The sequence below is a fragment of the Cervus elaphus genome, chromosome 3, assembly GCF_910594005.1.
Source record: "Cervus elaphus chromosome 3, mCerEla1.1, whole genome shotgun sequence".
Taxonomy (NCBI): domain Eukaryota; kingdom Metazoa; phylum Chordata; class Mammalia; order Artiodactyla; family Cervidae; genus Cervus; species Cervus elaphus.
This window is the reverse complement of record NC_057817.1, coordinates 23989498-24008523: the sequence shown is the minus strand read 5'-3', so window position 1 is coordinate 24008523 and position 19026 is coordinate 23989498. Positions and strand designations below refer to the sequence as shown.

Genomic DNA, 19026 nt, shown 5'->3' with positions numbered 1-19026 from the left:
AGTGAAGCCCACAGCACGCAGCTCAGTGCTAGGCCCACAGAAACTACTCAGCACGGTACGTGTTAAACTTGACTTTGCTTTTTAAGGCAGGGACCCTGAATGAGGTGATTTGGATTGCCTGTGAGGAATTAAAATGCACATCATACGTGATGGAGGAAGAGAGGAAAACTCACAAGAAAGAGAAGGAATATGAATCTCCCGAGAGCAGGAGGACAAGGCTTTGTACCATGCATTTCTACCCGGCAGTGATAAGGATAACAAATATTAGAACCACCTCATATCACAGACCTTCACAACCTTTCCTGAGAACAGGAAAGATAGAGCAGTCACCTCTTCTCTGGGCAGGTGGAGGCACCAGATATAAGATTATTAAGAAAAGGAAGGAAAAGAGGTTAAGACAGGGTGACAAGGCCAACTGTTTCTGACAGAAACTGGCCCTGACAGTTGAAAATACTTTCCATCCAAAGGGCAAATATATTGATAGATTTTTAAGTGATTTGCCCTGTTCTGGTGATTCGGCTCCTAATGAAGCCCCCTGGGGTTCTTTCTGGTTTGGCATCATTAAGTCCATTCCTGGTTCCCATGGGGGAGCTGCCATGACAGTACATGTTTTTAAGTTGTGGTCAAGGGATGGTGCATAGGCTCATGAAACAGTATGAGGACAACAAAGCCAAATAGGGGGTCAACCAGGAACCCTCTCTCATAAGTTCCACATGCTTGCACGCATGCTAAGTCGCTTCAGTCATGTCTGACTGTCTGAGACGCTATGGATTGTATAGCCTGCCAGGCTCCTCTGTCCATGGGATTCTCCAAGCAAGATTATTGGAGTGGTTTGCCATTTCCTTCTCAGGTGAGTTCATTCATGCATTAAAAAAAAAAAAGTCTTGAAGAACATTCTACTGCTGCTGAAAAACAAAATGTAAGGCTCTATAGATGCAGACTCCAAGGTTATTTCAGCCTTGTTCTGTCCCATAACTTCCTGCATCCTTCTGCTCCAGCCAAACTAAATCACTTGGGGTCTCCCATAAGGGGTACCCTGGGATTTTCTATGATGCACTATGCTTTTGCAACGACTGGGCCCTATGCTTAGAAGACCCACTCCGTCTCCAGGTGTCTCTTCCCTTAACTATCGGCTGCCTGCCATCTTGCGTCAATCCATCCATCCATCCATCCAAGACTTAACCAACCACACTGATGAAGTGTTTTTAACTGCCAGGCCCTGGGCTTAAATAATCAGGAATGACTAAGACAAGGCCCCGGGCACAAAGAGGCTCTGAGGGTTTGTAAACTACCTGGTACCTTTCCTAGGTTACTCTTTTCTATCTTTTATTCTTATTTATGTGTGTATGTACAAATAAGATTCTTAAGACTGATGACAAGAGATGTTCCTGATTCCTGTGTGTCCTCACGGTATCCATGGAGCTCTGTGTATCGGTATATATTAGGTGCACAAACGATACCTGTAGGGATCATCAATCCAAGCTCAGCATTAGGAGGCCTAAGACTGTGTACGATTCACTCACATCTCATGTCCCCATGCCTGGCACACAGGAAGCACTTAGTACGTATGTGATGTGGAAGATGCGCTGAAGGAAAGCCTCTGATGGCTTCTCTGCTAGGAACAGTGTTCGCTGCCTCATTCAAAGCCAGCCTGGGGGCCGAACTGGAAACCTGGATTTACACATTCCACACGATAAGGAAAAGACAGCAGTGTGTCACAGAGCATGAGAAACCCATGCTGTGACAGTGCTCCATTCCCAGCCGTCCATTCTGAATGGAGTCATTCATTCATTTCTGGTCCTGCCATGCTGCTTGCCAGATCTTAACTCTCCAGTTCGGGGGTGAACCCATACCCCTTGCTGTGGAAGACAGAGTCCTAAACACTGGGCAGCCAGGGAATCCCCAAGTATTTAAAGAAAGCATTTCAGCATCAAAAAGATGTCTTTCGCCAAAGGTCATGCATGGAGAAGCCCTGAAGACAGGTCTGGGCTTTTGTTTATTTCCAGCTTTCTCCTATTTCCTTGGTGACCCCAGTTCTTTCAACCACATATGTCAAAAGGTTCAAGAAGACATAATACAGGAAACCAGGATGCAGTGACCTTATTTTTTTTCTTTAAAATAAAAATGTAAAAAGTCACTGCCTGAACCATGACTTAGCAATAGAAAGGGACACATTATTGATGCATAAAAGAATGTGGATGAATTTCTAGAGAATTATGTTAAGTTAAAAAGACCAGTTCACAAAGGGTACCTCTGGATGATTCCATTTATATAAAATCTTTGAAATAATAAAATTACAGAATGAAGAACAGATTAGTGGTAGCCACAGGTCAGAAATAGGCAAGTGGGAGGGGAGGAGGAAGTGGGTGTGACTACAGACAGGCAACGTGGGGGAGACTTGAGGTGACAGAGTTGTTCTGTATATTGACTGTTGTCACCGTCAAATCCTAGTTGTGATATTGTGCTATTGTTTGGCAAGATGTTACTACTGGGAGAAACTGGGTAAAGGATACACGAGACCTCTGTATTATTTTCTCACAACTCCATACAAATCAACATTATCTCAGAATAAAAAGTTTTCTTTCAAAATGATCATGAAAAAGAAGAACAAAATCTCAGAATGCTCACTTTCTGATCTCAAAACTTATTACAAAACAGTATTTTATGGGTATAAAGACAGACCTATAGACCAATGGAATAGGATATATAGCCCAGAAGTAAATGCTTGCATATATGATCACATAATTTTTTGATAAGGGTGCAAAGCATATTTAATGGGGTAAAGGACAGTTTTTTCAACAAGTTGTCTTGGAAAACTGGATATCCACAGAAAAGAATGAAGTTGGTCACTTACCTTATACCATATATGTAAATTAACTCAAAATGGATCAAGTAACCTAATTGTAAGAATTAAAACTATAAAACACTTAGAATAAGAGCTTTATGGCATTGGATTTGCCAGTGATATCTTGGATGTGACACCCAAAGCACAGACAACAAAATTAAAAAAAAAAATAAATTAAACTTGAACAAAATTTAAAACCTCTGTGCATCCAAGAATACAATCAACAGAATGAAATGGCCATCTATGGAATAGGAGAAAATATTTGCAAATCATTTATCTGATACATGGTTGATATCTAAAATATATAAAGAACTCCTACAATTCAACAACAACAACAAAAAAACAAGCAACCTGACTATAAAATAGATAGAACACTTGAATAGACATTTCTCCAAAGAAGCACACGAATGTCCCACAAGCACACAAAAAGAGGTTCAGTGTGACTGAACAGTAGGAAAATGCAAATCAAAACCACAGTGAAATACCACCTTATACCAAATTAAGGTGGTTACTATTTAAAAAAAAAAAAGTGTTGGCAAGAATGTGGAGAACTTGGAACACTGAAATGCTGTTGGTGGGAATGTACAACGGCTGAGAGGTAAGGAAAACAGCATGGTGTTCCTAAAGAAATTAAAGATAGGATTGTCATACGATCCAGCAATTCCACTGCTGAGTACATACCCCAAAGAACTGAAACAGGGTCTTGAAGAGGTATTTGTACACATCCATTTATAGAAGTATTAGTTACAATGGCCAAAAGATGTATGCAACCCAAGTGTCCGTCAATGGATGACTGAATAAACAAAATGTAATATATACAAACAATGCAACATTACTCAACCTGAAAGGGAATTCTAACACATGTTACAGTATGGATGAACCTTGAGAACATTATGTTAAGCGAAATGAGCCAGTCACAAAAAGACAAAGCCTGTTTGATTCCACCTGATAATCTGAAGTACCTAGAGTAGTCAAATTCATAGAGAACTGAAAGTAGAACAGCAACTTCCAGGGGCGAGGGGAAGGGAAAATGAGGGGTTACTGTTTAATGGGTACGAGGTTTCAGTTTTGCAAGTTGAAACATGTTCTGGGGACAGATGGTGGTGATCACCGACAACAGTGTGAATGCACTTAACACTACTAAACTGTACACTTAAAAGTGGTAAACGTTGTGTTATATGTATTTGACCAATTAAAAAAAAACAACTGAAACAACAGCAAAAGAGAAGTTTAATTTTTTAAAAAAAGCCACTGCCTTTTTGATTTAAACACCTGTCACTATGCCTTAGTTTCATCAACCAATGAGAAGAGTAATGTGGCTCATCATTTAATAAAACCTTGAAGACTTAAAAAGTCTGAAGATATTGGCACAGCAAGCTTTTCTAATGCCTTTAATTAACTTCATAATCCACTTTGATTCACATTCCCTCTGCTTGTTACTGAATTCACCTACACTTACGCTCAACTGTTTGGTGGTGATTAAAAATGTGCTACTTATTTATATTGGCACTTGACCTTAAGTAGCAGCAAATGGATATGTCAAAGCCACAGATGAGTCAAGAAATAGAAAACTGAGCCTTTAAAAACAAAACATGTTACTGTGTTTAATTTGTCTGCTTCCACTAGTCCCAAGGTTAATGAGAATAAGAACTTGTCCTTTTTTTCACTGCATAGTAGATGCTCAATTAACTTCCCTTGACTGAACGACGCCAGTACTTGTGCGCTAAGTGCATCAATTATGTTCTGCCCAGAAATGTTTCCTTGGTTATATTCTCTCTTTTCAATCATGTCTGTCAGTTGACCTTGGTGACTTACTATGAAGAAAATAAGAGGAATTTCCAAAGAAATTTTCATGAAAAGTATTTTTTAATGAATGACAGTTTTGAGGCATGAAGGCAAATGTATACTTATTACATAGAAACAACTCTTTGTTTTGACACTATTAACTACTGGTTAGATAGTCTCTACAAAGAAAAACAGTTCAAAGAGATTCATTTGTATGGTTTGCATAGACACGCCCAGCCCTTGTATACCCCTCAGAAATGCAATCATAAATGTGGTTAAAAATTGAAATCCCCTCAGTGCTATGTGCTCTAGACTTCCCTCTAACTCTTCTTGAGATCACGACGTCAGATTTAAAATTTGACTTCTACCAGAACATCATTTTTCACAATTATAGATTTTTAATTTCTTTTATGTGAGTGTGCAGCCTCTGATGTACTGAGCCAATTAAATGAAACTTGGTTAAAAACCAAAGGGAAAACAGGGAATTTGGGTAGAAAGCAAAATAGGGAATTTTTAAAAGGAACCCAAAGTAGCAGATGTTACTGTCATTTAAAGAGGGATTTTCCCAGCATCAATACAAAAATAGGGTCTGACCTGCAAGCCCCAAGTGGTTCTGTTACTCATATTCTCCTTGAATCTTCCTCCTCCTGCTGTTTTGGGTGGTGTCCCTTTCTGAAAAGCCACTGGACAAAGGTCCTGAAACGAAGAACATTCCTTCAACATCCCAATGGGTGGAAATTCAGAGTTTGAAATAAACACAAAATACAGGCTAGGGCTGGGTGCTCACAAACATTTATTTTCGGTGAAACTTTGTAATACCAAAAAAATGTCACTTTACCTGGTTCCTCTTGTAATCTGAAGGGTCGCAAGCTGTGAAGGGGTGGATGCATTTTCTCTCACTTTTACACCAAGCACAGCCAGTTCCGATACATCCTGGACATCTGGCAACACAGAAAATCAACGTAATTCCTGCATTTTTAGGAAAACATACATCCTAGAATTTCCCTCTGTGATGCTGTGTGTGAGCATTAAAAACAAGAAAAAAAGTCCCTAGATAGACTGTGATGAACCCAGGGGAGAGAGGACCATTCTTTCAGGCTAGGGACAGAGTACTGACTTTGTGCCCTGCTCTGGGCAGCCCTCGGGGCTGACGGACCATCATGACGCTTGCTGGGGGGTTGCCATGGAAACCTGAAGCTGGGGTCACCTGCTGCATTGGTAGATGACAGGAACCCTCTGAATCTGTTTCTGCATTCGGTTCTGCTATTTGTCTACCTTCAGGTAAGCTTCCCTCTGGACACTCATCTCCCCACCCCCCATAAGCCCACCCTCACTGAAGCAGGAACACCACCCAGTGCCTGGAAGACGGGAAACCAAAAGTGCTACCTTGGCAAGCAGAGAAAACAGAGTGCCACTGTTTGCTTTTTAATCAAATTAAGGAAGAATTGTGTCTACTAATCAAACAACCATGCATGGATAACAGCGGAAGACTTGAAAAGCACTTAATAGGATAATCAGTGTTAAAGCAAGAACGATAAAAATGGAAATTGAAGTGGGTCTGGAAATGTAGCTAAGGGAAGCAAGAGAGAGCTTTGGCCTCTGGGACAAGGAGAGGACCAGATCAGGGAGAGGACACATATTTGCATTTCAGATATGCTTCCAGAGATGCCAAGGCACCCTGAGGCTCTGACCCACAGAAAATGCAGTTTTGGTGGGAGAAAGCAAGCAAGTGCAGGCTTGCCTAAGTGTTTACCAGGCCACCGAAGTGCACTTGAAGCAGGTCTGCGACTTGCACTCCTCTTGCTAACCCTCAGGTGTGATGATGACCTTACTAAGTGCTTTTCAAAAGGGAAGCAGGTACCCAGGGAAAGGGCAGGAAAGGGCGGGCACTCACCCTCTGGGGAGCTGTGGGTCTGAGATCTGGTTCTTAATTACCTCCTTGTGCACCCGAGGCAAGTCACTTCTTTTCGCCAGGCTTTACAACTGGAGGTGGGGAGCTGTATTATGTTTAAACTCTCCTTGAGCTATACAATTCTATTTAACTCTTTCCCTTTTTCTTTTTCCCCCCCCCCATTTTCAAGGACTTTTGAGGCTTTTGGTAACGAGTTTAGCTTTTCCCCTCCTTGAATTCATTCTGTTTGTTAGAAATCACTGAACTCAACCCCTCTTTCAGAATGCTGAGGTGACAAAGTCTGGCAGCTCCTGTCCATATAGATGTAGGGTCGCCTGCCTACTCAGCTTCAAGTTCGATGCCTTTTCCCTGAAGAAACAATGGTTTCCAAGCCAGACCCAAAGAAACCTACATTTGGTACTCATCCAATTGGTCAAGCAAACCATTGAAAGAACTACAGAGTCACTAATAGGACAGCTTCCTATCATTTTCATGGAAATGTCCATCCCATTTTTCAGTTGGAAAACCAGGAACCTGTGAAACATCTTTTCTCTGCCTTCGCTCTGCTTTAGAAGCAAAGAGGAAGGTGTGATCCTAATTCAGGGGGGTATGCAGCTCGACAGGGTGGAACATGGTACAAAAATGTGGGTCATGATTAACATGTTCTTTTTTTAAAAATTATTTATCTATTTATTTATGGCTGTGCTGGATCTTCATTGCTCTGCACAGGGGCTTTCTCTAGTTAGGGTGGCTTCTCTCATTGCACACGGGCTCAGCAGTTGTGGTACATAAGCTCATTTCCTCCGAGGTGTGTGGAATCTTCCTGGATCAGGGATCGAACCTGTGTCCCCTGCACTGGCACTTAACCACTGGACCACCAGGGAGGTCCTAACTTGTTCTTCTGATGACAGAGACTTCCTCCTTCTCTTGTCATTGACTGTGACTTCCTCTTATCTCATGTTCCACTCTCTTCCTTGACTCAAATTCCCAAAGTCATTCTGATCCGCTAGCTGCACCCTTTTGCCCATTACTTCAAGGCCACCCCTGGGTCGGAGGAAGATGTACTTCCCTGTGGGTAAAATACACTCAGGCATAGTCGTTTGCCTCTTGGCTGCATCGCCTCTTAGTGGGGCTTGAACAAGCCAGCTGATTAGCTCAGGGGCCCTCCTATCTCCCATTAGGCCACGCTCCAAAAGGCAACTTGGAAAGTTCTCCTCCACAAAAGAGGTCTTTAGGAAATCGGAGAGTAAAGCAAATAAATAAATTAAAGCCAATGAGAGAATATTTACATTTCAAATAAAATCTTACTCTCTTAACGATGAGCAGTTGGTAAAGTTGAATCTCTTTGACACACGCCAGGAGCCGAATGAGAACGTCACGTTGACAACTAAAACATCTGGAGCAAAGAGGGAAAAGCAGTCATTGACGGCAAAGCCCTGCTATCATCGAGCAAAGCTGGAAATACAGAAAATAAATATTTTTTGCCTCCTCCACATAGAGGGTGGAGTGTGCCAGCTGTTCGCTAACATTTCCATCAGTATGTGGCCTCTTCCCCGGGGCCATTCCCATCACGCAGCCGAAGTGCACAGCGCAAGCCTCCAAACAGACCCCAGCCCACCTCGTTCCAGGCCTCCCATGGATAATCACTAGGAAAAAGCCATTTCACAGCCCATTTGCAGCTCATCCTCTCCCCAGAATCACTATCTCAGCTTGTAATTGGCCACAGCATAAGAATAAAACAAGTCACTGAGCAAGAACTGTCTAGAACATGATAACCAGAATGTTAGAGAAGAAGGAAGCCCTGCACCTTCAGAAGAACCCACACTGCAAATGTTTACACAACAAACTGCGAAGTGTGGCTCCTGTGGGCTGGGAGCCATGATCTTCCTGGAGTCAACTGTTGACAAATCTGCGATGAAGGGTTTCTTATTTGCTTTTGAAAACCTACCCACTGGTTAGAAAAACCCCCAAAGAATAGAGTAATATGATAAATCAACAGGAGAGAAATGGCCTATTTCCCGTATCACTTTAACTTACATCCTCTATCCAAGATGATTCCTAAATCTGGTTGTGTATCAGAATCACTTGAGAAGTGGATGAAAATACAGATTCCAGAGCCATATTCCTAAATATTCTGACTTAGCAGGCCTGGGGTGTGTTGGGAATCTGGGTTTGCAATCCTCCCCATGTACATTACTGATTGCATATCGCCCGGTTTGGGGGCAGCAGCCCAGGGTGGTACCTTTCAAATCCCATTATGTCCAGGCACCAGGGCTACCCTGTGATATTTTCATTGTCACCCACTTTGGGATTAGTATCTTCTTCCTTTTATGAATTAAGGGGGAGAGTAGATGATACTTTAAAAATGAAAAGTCTTCCCTTGACAAATTAATAAGTTGGCCTAACTTTGTTGGTACCTCTAGTTTTCCTATTGAAATGTGATCAGTGCATGATTCCAAAAGTCTGAGAACCCTTACTTTAAGAGGCTTCTCTACAACAGGAACATTCATTCTGAAAGCCAGGATGCCACATAAAATTCTGCTCACGTAAAGTGGGTCTCTGTGCAGATGATAATGCTCTGTTCCAAAGACAAGGAGGTTTGGAGGGCTGGCATGACCTCTCAGCAAGAGCATTTGAATAGACACTTGATAACTGTTAATAGAATGAATGTATGGACAGTAAGCACTGAGGGACTCCCAGTGAAACATACATGTCATTGGAATCTACAAGTGTCCAGTGATAGAGACTAGCAAGAGTTGTACTTTCCTGCGTATCAACTGTGCACAAAACACTCCTGGGAAATCTCACAAGGAAACGAGAATATATGATCTCAGCTCTGAAAGCATTCAGTTATTCTAGAAGAGACAAAAAAAAAATTTAGGTGAAACATCACCATGACAGGATAGCCAAGGAAACACGTTATGAGTGGTTCAAGTTCCATGCATCACCTGGATACCAAGATTGGGGTGGATGTGGGGGGCGGGCAGAGGGTACTGGAATGATTAGGATGATTAGAGCAGAATCCATCAAGGCTGTTATGGAAGAGATGACTTCAAAGCAGAAGGGAGACAGAATTTGGTGAAAGGGATGAAGCTACTACAGACTACAGACAAAGGTTTGGTAACAGCCACTGACTAGCTGAATGCAGGAGGTAGGAAGTGTGTCTGTTTGCTGGCTCAGAATATATAAAGCATCCAGAGAAAAGGGCAGACGAATGGTTGGGAGAAACTGACAGGGGCTTTAAAAACAACTGACTACATTATAAATCAACTGCATTTCAATTTAACAAAGATTAAAAAATTTTAAGAATGCAATCAATTAACTTTTCACAGTGATCTCAAATACTTCAGAAGCTTATGTTCCAGGTGAGCAAGACCTGCATTTTAATAACCATGCACTTGACTCCCCGTCTTTCTCACCCAAAGGAACTCATGAATCCTCAGTCCATACACTGTAACTCCTAGCCATCTTTTTTTTTTTTAATTAATTTTTATCGGAGCATAGTTGCTTGACAACATTATGTTAGTTTCTACTGTAGAGCAAAATGAACCAGGCAAACATATACATACATCCCCTCTCTTTCGGATTTCCTTCCCCTTCACGTTACCACAGTGCATTAAGCAGAGTTCCTTCCGCTATACACTATGTTCTCGTTAGTTATCTATTTTGCACATAGCATCAATAGTATATATGTATCAATCCCAAACTCCCAATCCATCCCACCCCTAACCATCCTTTGAATCCATCCCCTTCTCTCCATCCTTATCTGCCTCCATCTACTCCCTCCCTCAGTCCCCTCAACCTGAATCACTGCAACAGCTTCCCTTCAGTCAGACCTTTTGGAACCGGCAGCCCTTCCCTCCCCCAGCCCTGTTCTCCACTGGGGGCCATTCATTCAACAAAAATGTATTGATCATCAATGGCTACTTTGTGCCAGACACTTTGTACCTTCTTTGGTATCCGTTTTCTGTCACTTCACTCTCTACCCCATTTGACTTGGCCACACAGAACCTTTTTTTGGCTCCTCAAACAAAGCTTTTTCCTTCCTTTGGTCGGTCACACTAGTTAGGCTCTGCCTGGAATACTCTTCCCCCTTTTCTTTGTCCTCAACCCTACTCATCCTCCAAGAAGCTTTCCTTGCCCTCTCACTGTCCCCCCGAGTCTAGCTAGGTGTCCTTCTCACGTACTTCCCACAGTACGCTGTGCTCCCTGCATGCTACACACGGCACTGTAAGGTGCGGGCCTCTTGCTGCTATCCCAAGGGGCTCTAAAAACTGTGAGCAAAGAACAGATCAGTCTCTTCTGGACATGGTGTCCCTGCCACCTAGCACAGTGTCTGGCACACAGATACTCGATAAATGCTTCCTGTATGAATGAACGAATGCAATGAACTTAAGATGAAAACATATTGGCCGTTTCCTTTCCTCGTCTCACCAAGGGCATTCCCAGCTTTTCAGATCCCCTAACTATCTGAACCATCCAGAAAGGGTCAAGTTCAATGGTCTCTGGCTTGCCACTCACCTAAGCAACTTGAGGGGGGATTTGCCAGCCTCCAACCTTCTCCAGCCACAGGTGATAGTGGGGGCCTGCCGGCCACAGGAGGAGGGGAGCAAAGGTGAGGGGGATGGACGGAGGATGCAGGGAGTGGGGGAGAGGGAGTCTATAGTGTGAGGCTGTCCAAATTCTGCCATTTAACCTGTGTCCCTGGACACTCTGGGCTCAGGAGGTTCTCTTGCCTTCTTCATTTTCTAAGAATGATAATAAAAAACAGTGGCGCCTACTTGCCTTTGTAAGTTGTTCTGGTCGGGATGTTGCAGGTGCAGGTCTCATTGTGCACGCTCTTACCCTTGCAGAGCATCCTGCCCGTGTCCACGTTCTTCACCACGCACTCTGAGTGCCTTGGAGAGAAGCTTCCCACCACCGTCACTGTTGTCTGTGGGGAAGAAAATTACAGGAACCAAATTATGTGGTGTTCTTCCATCATTTCTATCCATCCTAGAGCCTTAAAGGAACTGACTTTCTGACTTGCCACAGGAGAATATCTTGGATTGCTGATGGAAAGAAAGAGATGTTTTATTGGTTATTTAATTTCCTCTATTGTGAATCACATATTCTTAGACCATTTTTTGCTTTGTGTGTATTTTTCTTATCAATTCTTAAGAGCTCTCTGTATAGTATAGATATTCATCCTTATCTGTCATATTTCTGACACATTTTCTCCTAATATACTGTTTGTCTTGCAGCTTGCATGTGTTTTACCCTACACAGCGTGCTTTTATGATCAAATACAAAGTTTATTGTCTTGGTTATAGAGTTCCTCACAACTCTTGCTTGTGGACAAATATAATACTGTTTCACCATCTTTGCTGTTTTATTTTTTAAGCTTATATCTTTAATCCATCTGGAATTTATTTTTATACAAAGGGTAAGATACGGGTTCAACTTTACTTTTACCCAGATGGTTAATCAGCTAGGTTGCAAGCATTTATTTAAAACAAAATTCCTTTTCCCACTGAAGGGGAATACCACTTTTCTCGTATGTTAAATCACCATATGCCTACAAGTTGTTTCTGAACTTTGCACTGCTCCAATTATCTATGGATCCACTTCTTTTCCAATGTCATCAAATTTTCAAGACTGTGGATTTAAACATATTTATGGTAAATCTGTTTTTATTTTCATAATTTTCGTAGCATTTTCTAGACATTATTTTTTCCATATGAACTTTAAGATCATCTTATCCAAATAGAGTGATGGGACTGTGAGTCTAACTGGAATTGTAGTAAATATATGCATTAATTTTAGGAGATTTTGTATCTTTATGATATGAAGTATTCTCATCTAAACACAAATTTTTTTGTTTATGTTTAGGATGGGGAAGATGTTGGGGGAAGGGGAGGAAAAGGGAGTAGAAGGAGGAGGAGGAGAAAGAAAGCAAAGAAGAAGAAAAAAAGAGGAAAGTTAAAGAAAACAATATGTCAATGGGAGATCCGTTTTGCATCAGGTGCATTCAGGGGATCTGGTGGGGAGGTGGGCTAAATATCAGGAAGCTAGGAACATAGGAAGCGATCAGCTGATCATCCACGATGAAGAGTGACAGTCTCTCACCAATGGGAGGTGTCCATCTTCTGTTATACTTCTGATCTCTGCCCAGAGTCTGCACGGCCAGCTAAGAACCCACTGTCTCTCGTCCTTGGATAAGCTCTATCCTTTTTGCCCTGGGGTTGCACCCCTATCTTTTTACTTTAAAAAAGTTCTGTTTCTGAGCCACAGAATCATGCTGGAAGAACACAAGTTCTTACAGTCCAACTTCCAATGGGTGAACTGAAGTCCACCCATCTCCAGGGGACCTGAACATAGCACTGAACCCCCAACCATCCCCACCAGCTCATCTTCAACACCTGGCTGAAGTCTCACTCATGTTTCACCCTTGTATTTCTCCCTGCACTGCACATCTCAGCATACGATCATTATCACCTGTTACCCTGCCCACGAGTATGTTTTAAATGGATTTCATTGGTCAAACATTATAACAAAAGTATCAGAAAGTTTGTTAAAGCCCTACTTGCAGTAGCTCCTTTAAATTTTCCACATTGCCTTCAGTCCTCATATGCACAGCATTTACATAACTGTATCACTGCATTAATTTATTTCACAAACATTTATCAAACTTTAAAGATGTGCCATGTTCTATACAAGGTATTCGCCACTTCAGTGAAGAAAGCAGCTACAGTCCTTACCCTCAAAGAGCTTACAGTCTAGCAGAAGCGTGGAAAAACTCACTAGACTCAAACTGGAAGGCCACACAGGATTGAGATCACTGTTGGTGGGAATGCAAATTGGTACCGCCACTATGGAGAACAGTATGGAGATTCCTTAAAGAACTAGGAATAAAACCACCATATGACCCAGCAAGACAGCTCATGGGGGTATATCATGAGACAAACACATTTCAAAAAGACGCATGTAACCCAATGTTCATTGCAGCACTATTTACAATAGCCAGGTCATGGAAGCAACCTCTATGCCCATCAACAGATGAATGGATAAAGAAGTTGTGGTACATATATACAATGGAATATTACTCAGCCATAAAAAGGAATGCATTTGAGTCCGTTGTAGTGGATGAACCTAGAGCCTATTATACACAGTGAAGTCAGTCAGAAAAACAAATATCATATATTAACGCACATATATGGAATCTAGAAAAATGGAACTGATGAGCCTATTTGCAGGGCAGGAATAGATATGTAGATATAGAGCACAGACTTTTGGACACAGCAGGGGAAGGAGAGAGTGGGACAAATTGAGAGAATAGCATTGACATATTTACACTACTGTGTGGTAAAATGCAGCTAGCGGAAAGCAGCTGAATAATATGGGGAACTCAGCTCGGTGTTCTGTGGTGACCTAGATGAGTGGGATGGAGGGGTGGGTGGGAGGCTCAACGGGGAGGGGATATATGTATACTTACAAGCTGAGTCACGCCGTTGTACAGCAAAAACAAACTCAACATTATAAAGTAATTAAAACTTTAAAAAGAGAGAGAGAGAGATGCTAGAAGCCTGGGCTAGGATGGTACAGCAGAAATGCTAAGAACTGACAGCTCCAAGATACCCTTTTAAGGTAGCATGGGCCAGGACTGGAAGTGGGGTATCTGGCTGTGGAGGGTTTGGTGAGCTAATGAATGTACAGAGGCGCCAGATGTTGCAGTGGGACACATGGGGCTGGAGGCAGACTTTGGATGGAAGAGTCAAGACTTCAACCTTGGTTGTGTTCAGTAAAGTACTTGTGTGATAATTAAGGAGCGATGGAGTCTGGAGCTCAGAGGCAATCTGGGCAGGAGATAAAGGAGACATGGACATATGATGGAATATTAAGCCATAGGAGTGGATAAGATTGTCAGTAGATAAAGTAGAGTCAGCTAAAGGAAGAGCCAAAACTGGGGCAGAAGCAACTCCAATAGTTAGAGCCGGGGAGAGGAGGAGCCAGCAGAGGAGGTTGAGGCACAGTCAAGAAAGAAGGAAGAGACTATGGAGAGTGTGTGCCATGGAAGGCAATGGAACAGTTGAAAGAATGCAATCAAACTGTCAAATTAAGATGAGGATTGACATGTCTGCTGGAATACCTCTATGGAGCTTAGTTTCAGGGGAACAATGGGGCAGAAGTTGACATTGATATGAAAATAGGAGACGTTTTTGTTTTTTTTTTTCAAGTGCAGGGAAGAAGGGGATAGTCAGGGAGTTGAAGGTATTTTAATGCCACTTTGGGATTCCTTTGTGGCTCAGATGGTAAAGAATCTGCCTGCAGTGTGGGAGACCTGGGTTCGATCCTTGGGTTGGGAAGATCCCCTGGAGAAGGAAATGGCAACCCACTTCAGTATTCTTGCCTGGAGAGTTCTATGGACAGAGGAGTCTGGTGAGCTACAGTCCATGGGGTCACAAAGAGTCAGACATGACTGAGTGACTAACACTTTCATTTTCTTAGGTTCCATGCAAGGATGGTTAAAAAGCTGATGCCTTCGATTAAGGAACCCAAAGTGGGAATGCTTACCAGGTAATAACTCTTGAATTAAGCTGGATAAAGTGGAAATGAAGACCCAAAAAGTCAGATGAAATACAAAGTTTGAGTGTCAACTAGCTTGTAATATCCATGGGGCCAAAGAAATTCTTGTCACATGACATTCTATTAGTCTATCAACAGACCTTATTTTGCTTAACCTTACCTCTTATTGCCAAACAGTTTGGTGTTTCTAAGTCTATACATGTCACAACAATAACATCCATACGCAAATGGTTTTTCTTTTTTCAAATTACTTCTCCAGAAGTCTAAGCCTGGAAGTAGTGCTTCAAACAGAATGAATTTATTTATGGCTATTGAAATATTACGGTCAAACTGCTTTCTAAAATGGTTGTGTTAATTGGTATCGCCATCACTAGGTGTCAGCAAACCTTATTTTCACTTTAATTTGTATTTATTTGATAACTGGTGAAGCTGAATATATTTCCATATCTATATCTAACTCTCTAAACCTCCTCTTGTTAAAATATAGACTTTTGCTTGCTTATTTTTTGGTGTCTCTATATTTTTTTTACTTTCTCCTAGCTTTCATATCTTGCAGCTAATATTTTGCCTGTTGCAAATGTTTTTCCTGAAGCATGAGCTTTAGTCATCACTTACTTTTTGTGGTATAGATTTTTTTTTTAAAGTCAAGTATATGAATATTTTTCTTTTGCTATTACATGATATAGTGTTTCAGATCCAAGAAAATTATACTTCCAAATTATCTGACGCTCAATTATTTTCTGTGTTAGGTTTCTAGATGAATTTCTTAATTAGCCTAAAATTTATATTTCATGTAAAAAATGTGAATTAAATTACATTTTCATACTGTAAGCCAGTTATTTCAGCAACTTTTTATGAAATAATTCTTTTGTTTCCTCTTAATTCATGATAAACAATCTTTAAATTTTTTACATCTATTTCTGAGTTTTGTAGCCTATTCCATGAATCTATATTCTTATTTTCTATTTATGTTTTTAGGCCTCACCACGAAGCATGTGGGATCTTAGTTCCCCAACCCATGGGGATTAAACCCATGCTCCCTACATTGGGAGCATGGAGTCTTAACCATTAGACCACCAGGGAAGTCCCTATATTCTTATTTTTAAACAAGAGTCATGGGCTAAATTATTGCCACTATGTATGTGTTTATAATCATATGGAAATGGTCTTGCTTAAATAATTTTCTTTTTTTCAATATATATCTTGGATATTCTTGACCAATTCACATTAGTATTTCAGATGAATTTTATACATTAATTTTAGGGCTTCCCTGATGGCTCAGATGGTAAAGAGTCCGTCTGCAGTGCAGGAGACCCAGGATCAATCCTTGGGTCGTGAAGATCCCGTGGAGAAGGAAATGGCAACCCACTCCAGTATCCTTGCCCGGAAAAGTCCATGGATGAAGGAGCCTGGTAGGCTATAGTCCATGGGGTCGCAAAGAGTCGGACATGACTGAATGACTTCACTTTTAAGACAAAAACTATTCAAATTTTTACTGGGATGACATGAAATCTAGACAACAGACTGAGGAAATAGTGACATTTTTATGATATTGTCTCACCAAGAAACATAGTATATGTCTGGATATATTTAACACGCTTTTCATATCTTTCAAGAAAATACCTGTTTTTTGTTTTTATTTTTATATTTATTTACACTTTTAATTGATAAGATTTCCTTATTATGAATTATAATTAACCTCAATAGACCACTGCCTCACTATCTAATTACTATTAGAAAAAAACTAAGAAAAACTGTTGCATAGTCAAAATCACTGTTTTGGTACGTGGCTTCAACACGTATCTCCCAGAAAAAATAATTTTAAAACACAATTTACATACCTCACTCTGCAGGTTTGAGCCTGAGTATTTCCATTGTTTTTAATGAATGGGATCTTTTATTAATGTGTTAACAGTTTGTCTTACATGTCATAAGGTTATTGATACTTGAACGTTTACTGAACATTAGCACTTTATTTGACCTTTATTAATTTGAATAGTTTTAAAAGCTAATATATTTAGATTTTACAGATATATCAATACACCCACTTAAGATGAGCAAATAATATTTTTGTCTATTCCATTCCAATAATTATTTATATTATTAACACTTGTTTCTTGTATTACTGCCCATGCAACTTTAAAAACAATGTTGGTTGTTTCAGTGACAGAATTCCATGTTTCTGTTCTGATTTGTAAAAGAATGTTTCTGTTTTCTCTTTTAGGAACCATGCTATTTGTGGGAAATACTTTTATTCCTACATCTTTTCTCTCTTTACTAGTATAAACCATTTTTACTGTTAAAAATCTCCTTATAGGTATTGTTGTTCAGTCGCTCAGTCATGTCTAACTCTGACCCCATGGACTGTGGCACACCAGGCTTCCATTGTCTTTCACTCTCCGAGAGTTTGCCCAAACTCATGCCCACTGAGTCAGTGATGCCATCCAATCACCTCATCCTCTGTCGTCCCCTTCTCCTCCTGCCTTCAATCTTTCCCAGCATCAGGGGCTTTTCCAACGAGTCAGCTCTTCTCATCAGTGGGCCAGTGTATTGGAGCTTCAGCTTCACCAACAGTCCTTCCAATGAATATTCAGGGTTCATTTCCTTTAAGATAGACTGGTTGGATCTCCTTGCAGTCCAAGGGACTCCCAAGAGCCTTCTCCAGAACCACAATTCAAAGGCATCATTTCTCTGTCACTCAGCCTTTTGTATTGTCCAGCTCTCACATCCAAACATATAATTTTACATAATGTAAAAATGGGCTGCCACGCACCCCTTTTGGTGTGTGTCTGTGTATGTGAGGATTTCAGTCATCTCTCTTTTTTAAATCTATCTCTGACCTTTCCTCCACCACACGGATTGTTTCATCATGGGAGCCTGGTATGAATCCTAGTATGAATTTACAACCTAGTATGATTTCTCTCACCTTTTTCTCCATGCTCAACTAATCATAGAGAGACACAGTCATAAACATATAGAGGCACATTTTTGGATCAATATAAGACCACGCTAGATATCCTTTTCTGCATCTTGATATTTTTATTCAACAAAATCTCATAATATTCCTCCATGGCAATTAGAATTGCTCTACTTCTCTCTTTTTAATGCCAATTTCATAACAAGGATGAGAATATACTACCTTCTAATTGTCTTGTGTAAACAAGAGGCTCTGTATTATATGCATATGGTTTTTTTTCTTTTTTTGTACCAAGAAAGGTACTAGAATGTTATTTGCAGTGAGCAAACGCTCTTTGAACCAAGTTATTGTGATAGTTAGAACTGGAGAAGACAATAGACTTCCAGCTCTATAGGTTCAGGATAAGAAATTACTTAAATAACCAAGGATCCGAGACTCTCAGCAAGTCACAGTTAACCATAAAGACAGGAAATATTTTGAAATAATATGACCAAGAGCTGGAGACAGACATCTTATCAATGTTACTAAAATAATCAGCCCAGAGTTGGCTTCAAAGAATAGCTTTACTCAAATTGCTAAACTCTTATCTTCTTAACCTTGAGAGTGGCGGTGAGCTGGAGAGCGTTTGTGTGGGAAGACTCTAGAGGGATTAGGGTAAACCACAGTGGGACTCCAGGTGGGGAAGAAAGTACCAGTGGTTCTCTGGGTGGTAAACATGTTCCAGACTAGATGTGAATGGTGATTAACTTATGCTGGTGAACCCAAAGATAGGTAAGCAAACTGTGTAAGCTACTCTTTTTAGTCAATGAACAGCTTACTTTCCCTCACTGCACTTAGCTTAAGTACTCCCCTTAACATTTTCAAAACGATAAAAGAAAAAAAGCCACGCATTATCATAACCACTTATCAGAGTCCTGGGTATATTCAATGATCACGGTATTTTCTAGCAGTCTCTATCAGCACTAAAGTCAGCTATTTTTCAGACTGATAACAGAAATAAAAATTTGGCCACACCTATACTTA

At 40.8% G+C, this 19026-nt stretch overlaps 1 protein-coding gene across 1 annotated transcript in view; it reads right to left on the bottom strand.

Annotated features, from left to right (window-relative positions):
* The window catches only part of PLXNC1 (plexin C1), a 152226-nt gene that overhangs the window by 70468 nt on the left and 62732 nt on the right, over positions 1-19026 (bottom strand). The window contains exons 6-9 of the mRNA XM_043881327.1: positions 11307-11454; positions 7830-7917; positions 5469-5571; positions 5225-5326 (exon numbers count right to left, since the gene is read on the bottom strand). Of these exons, the coding sequence (XP_043737262.1) occupies positions 5225-5326; positions 5469-5571; positions 7830-7917; positions 11307-11454 (441 nt within the window). The remainder of the gene's footprint in view (positions 1-5224; positions 5327-5468; positions 5572-7829; positions 7918-11306; positions 11455-19026) is intronic.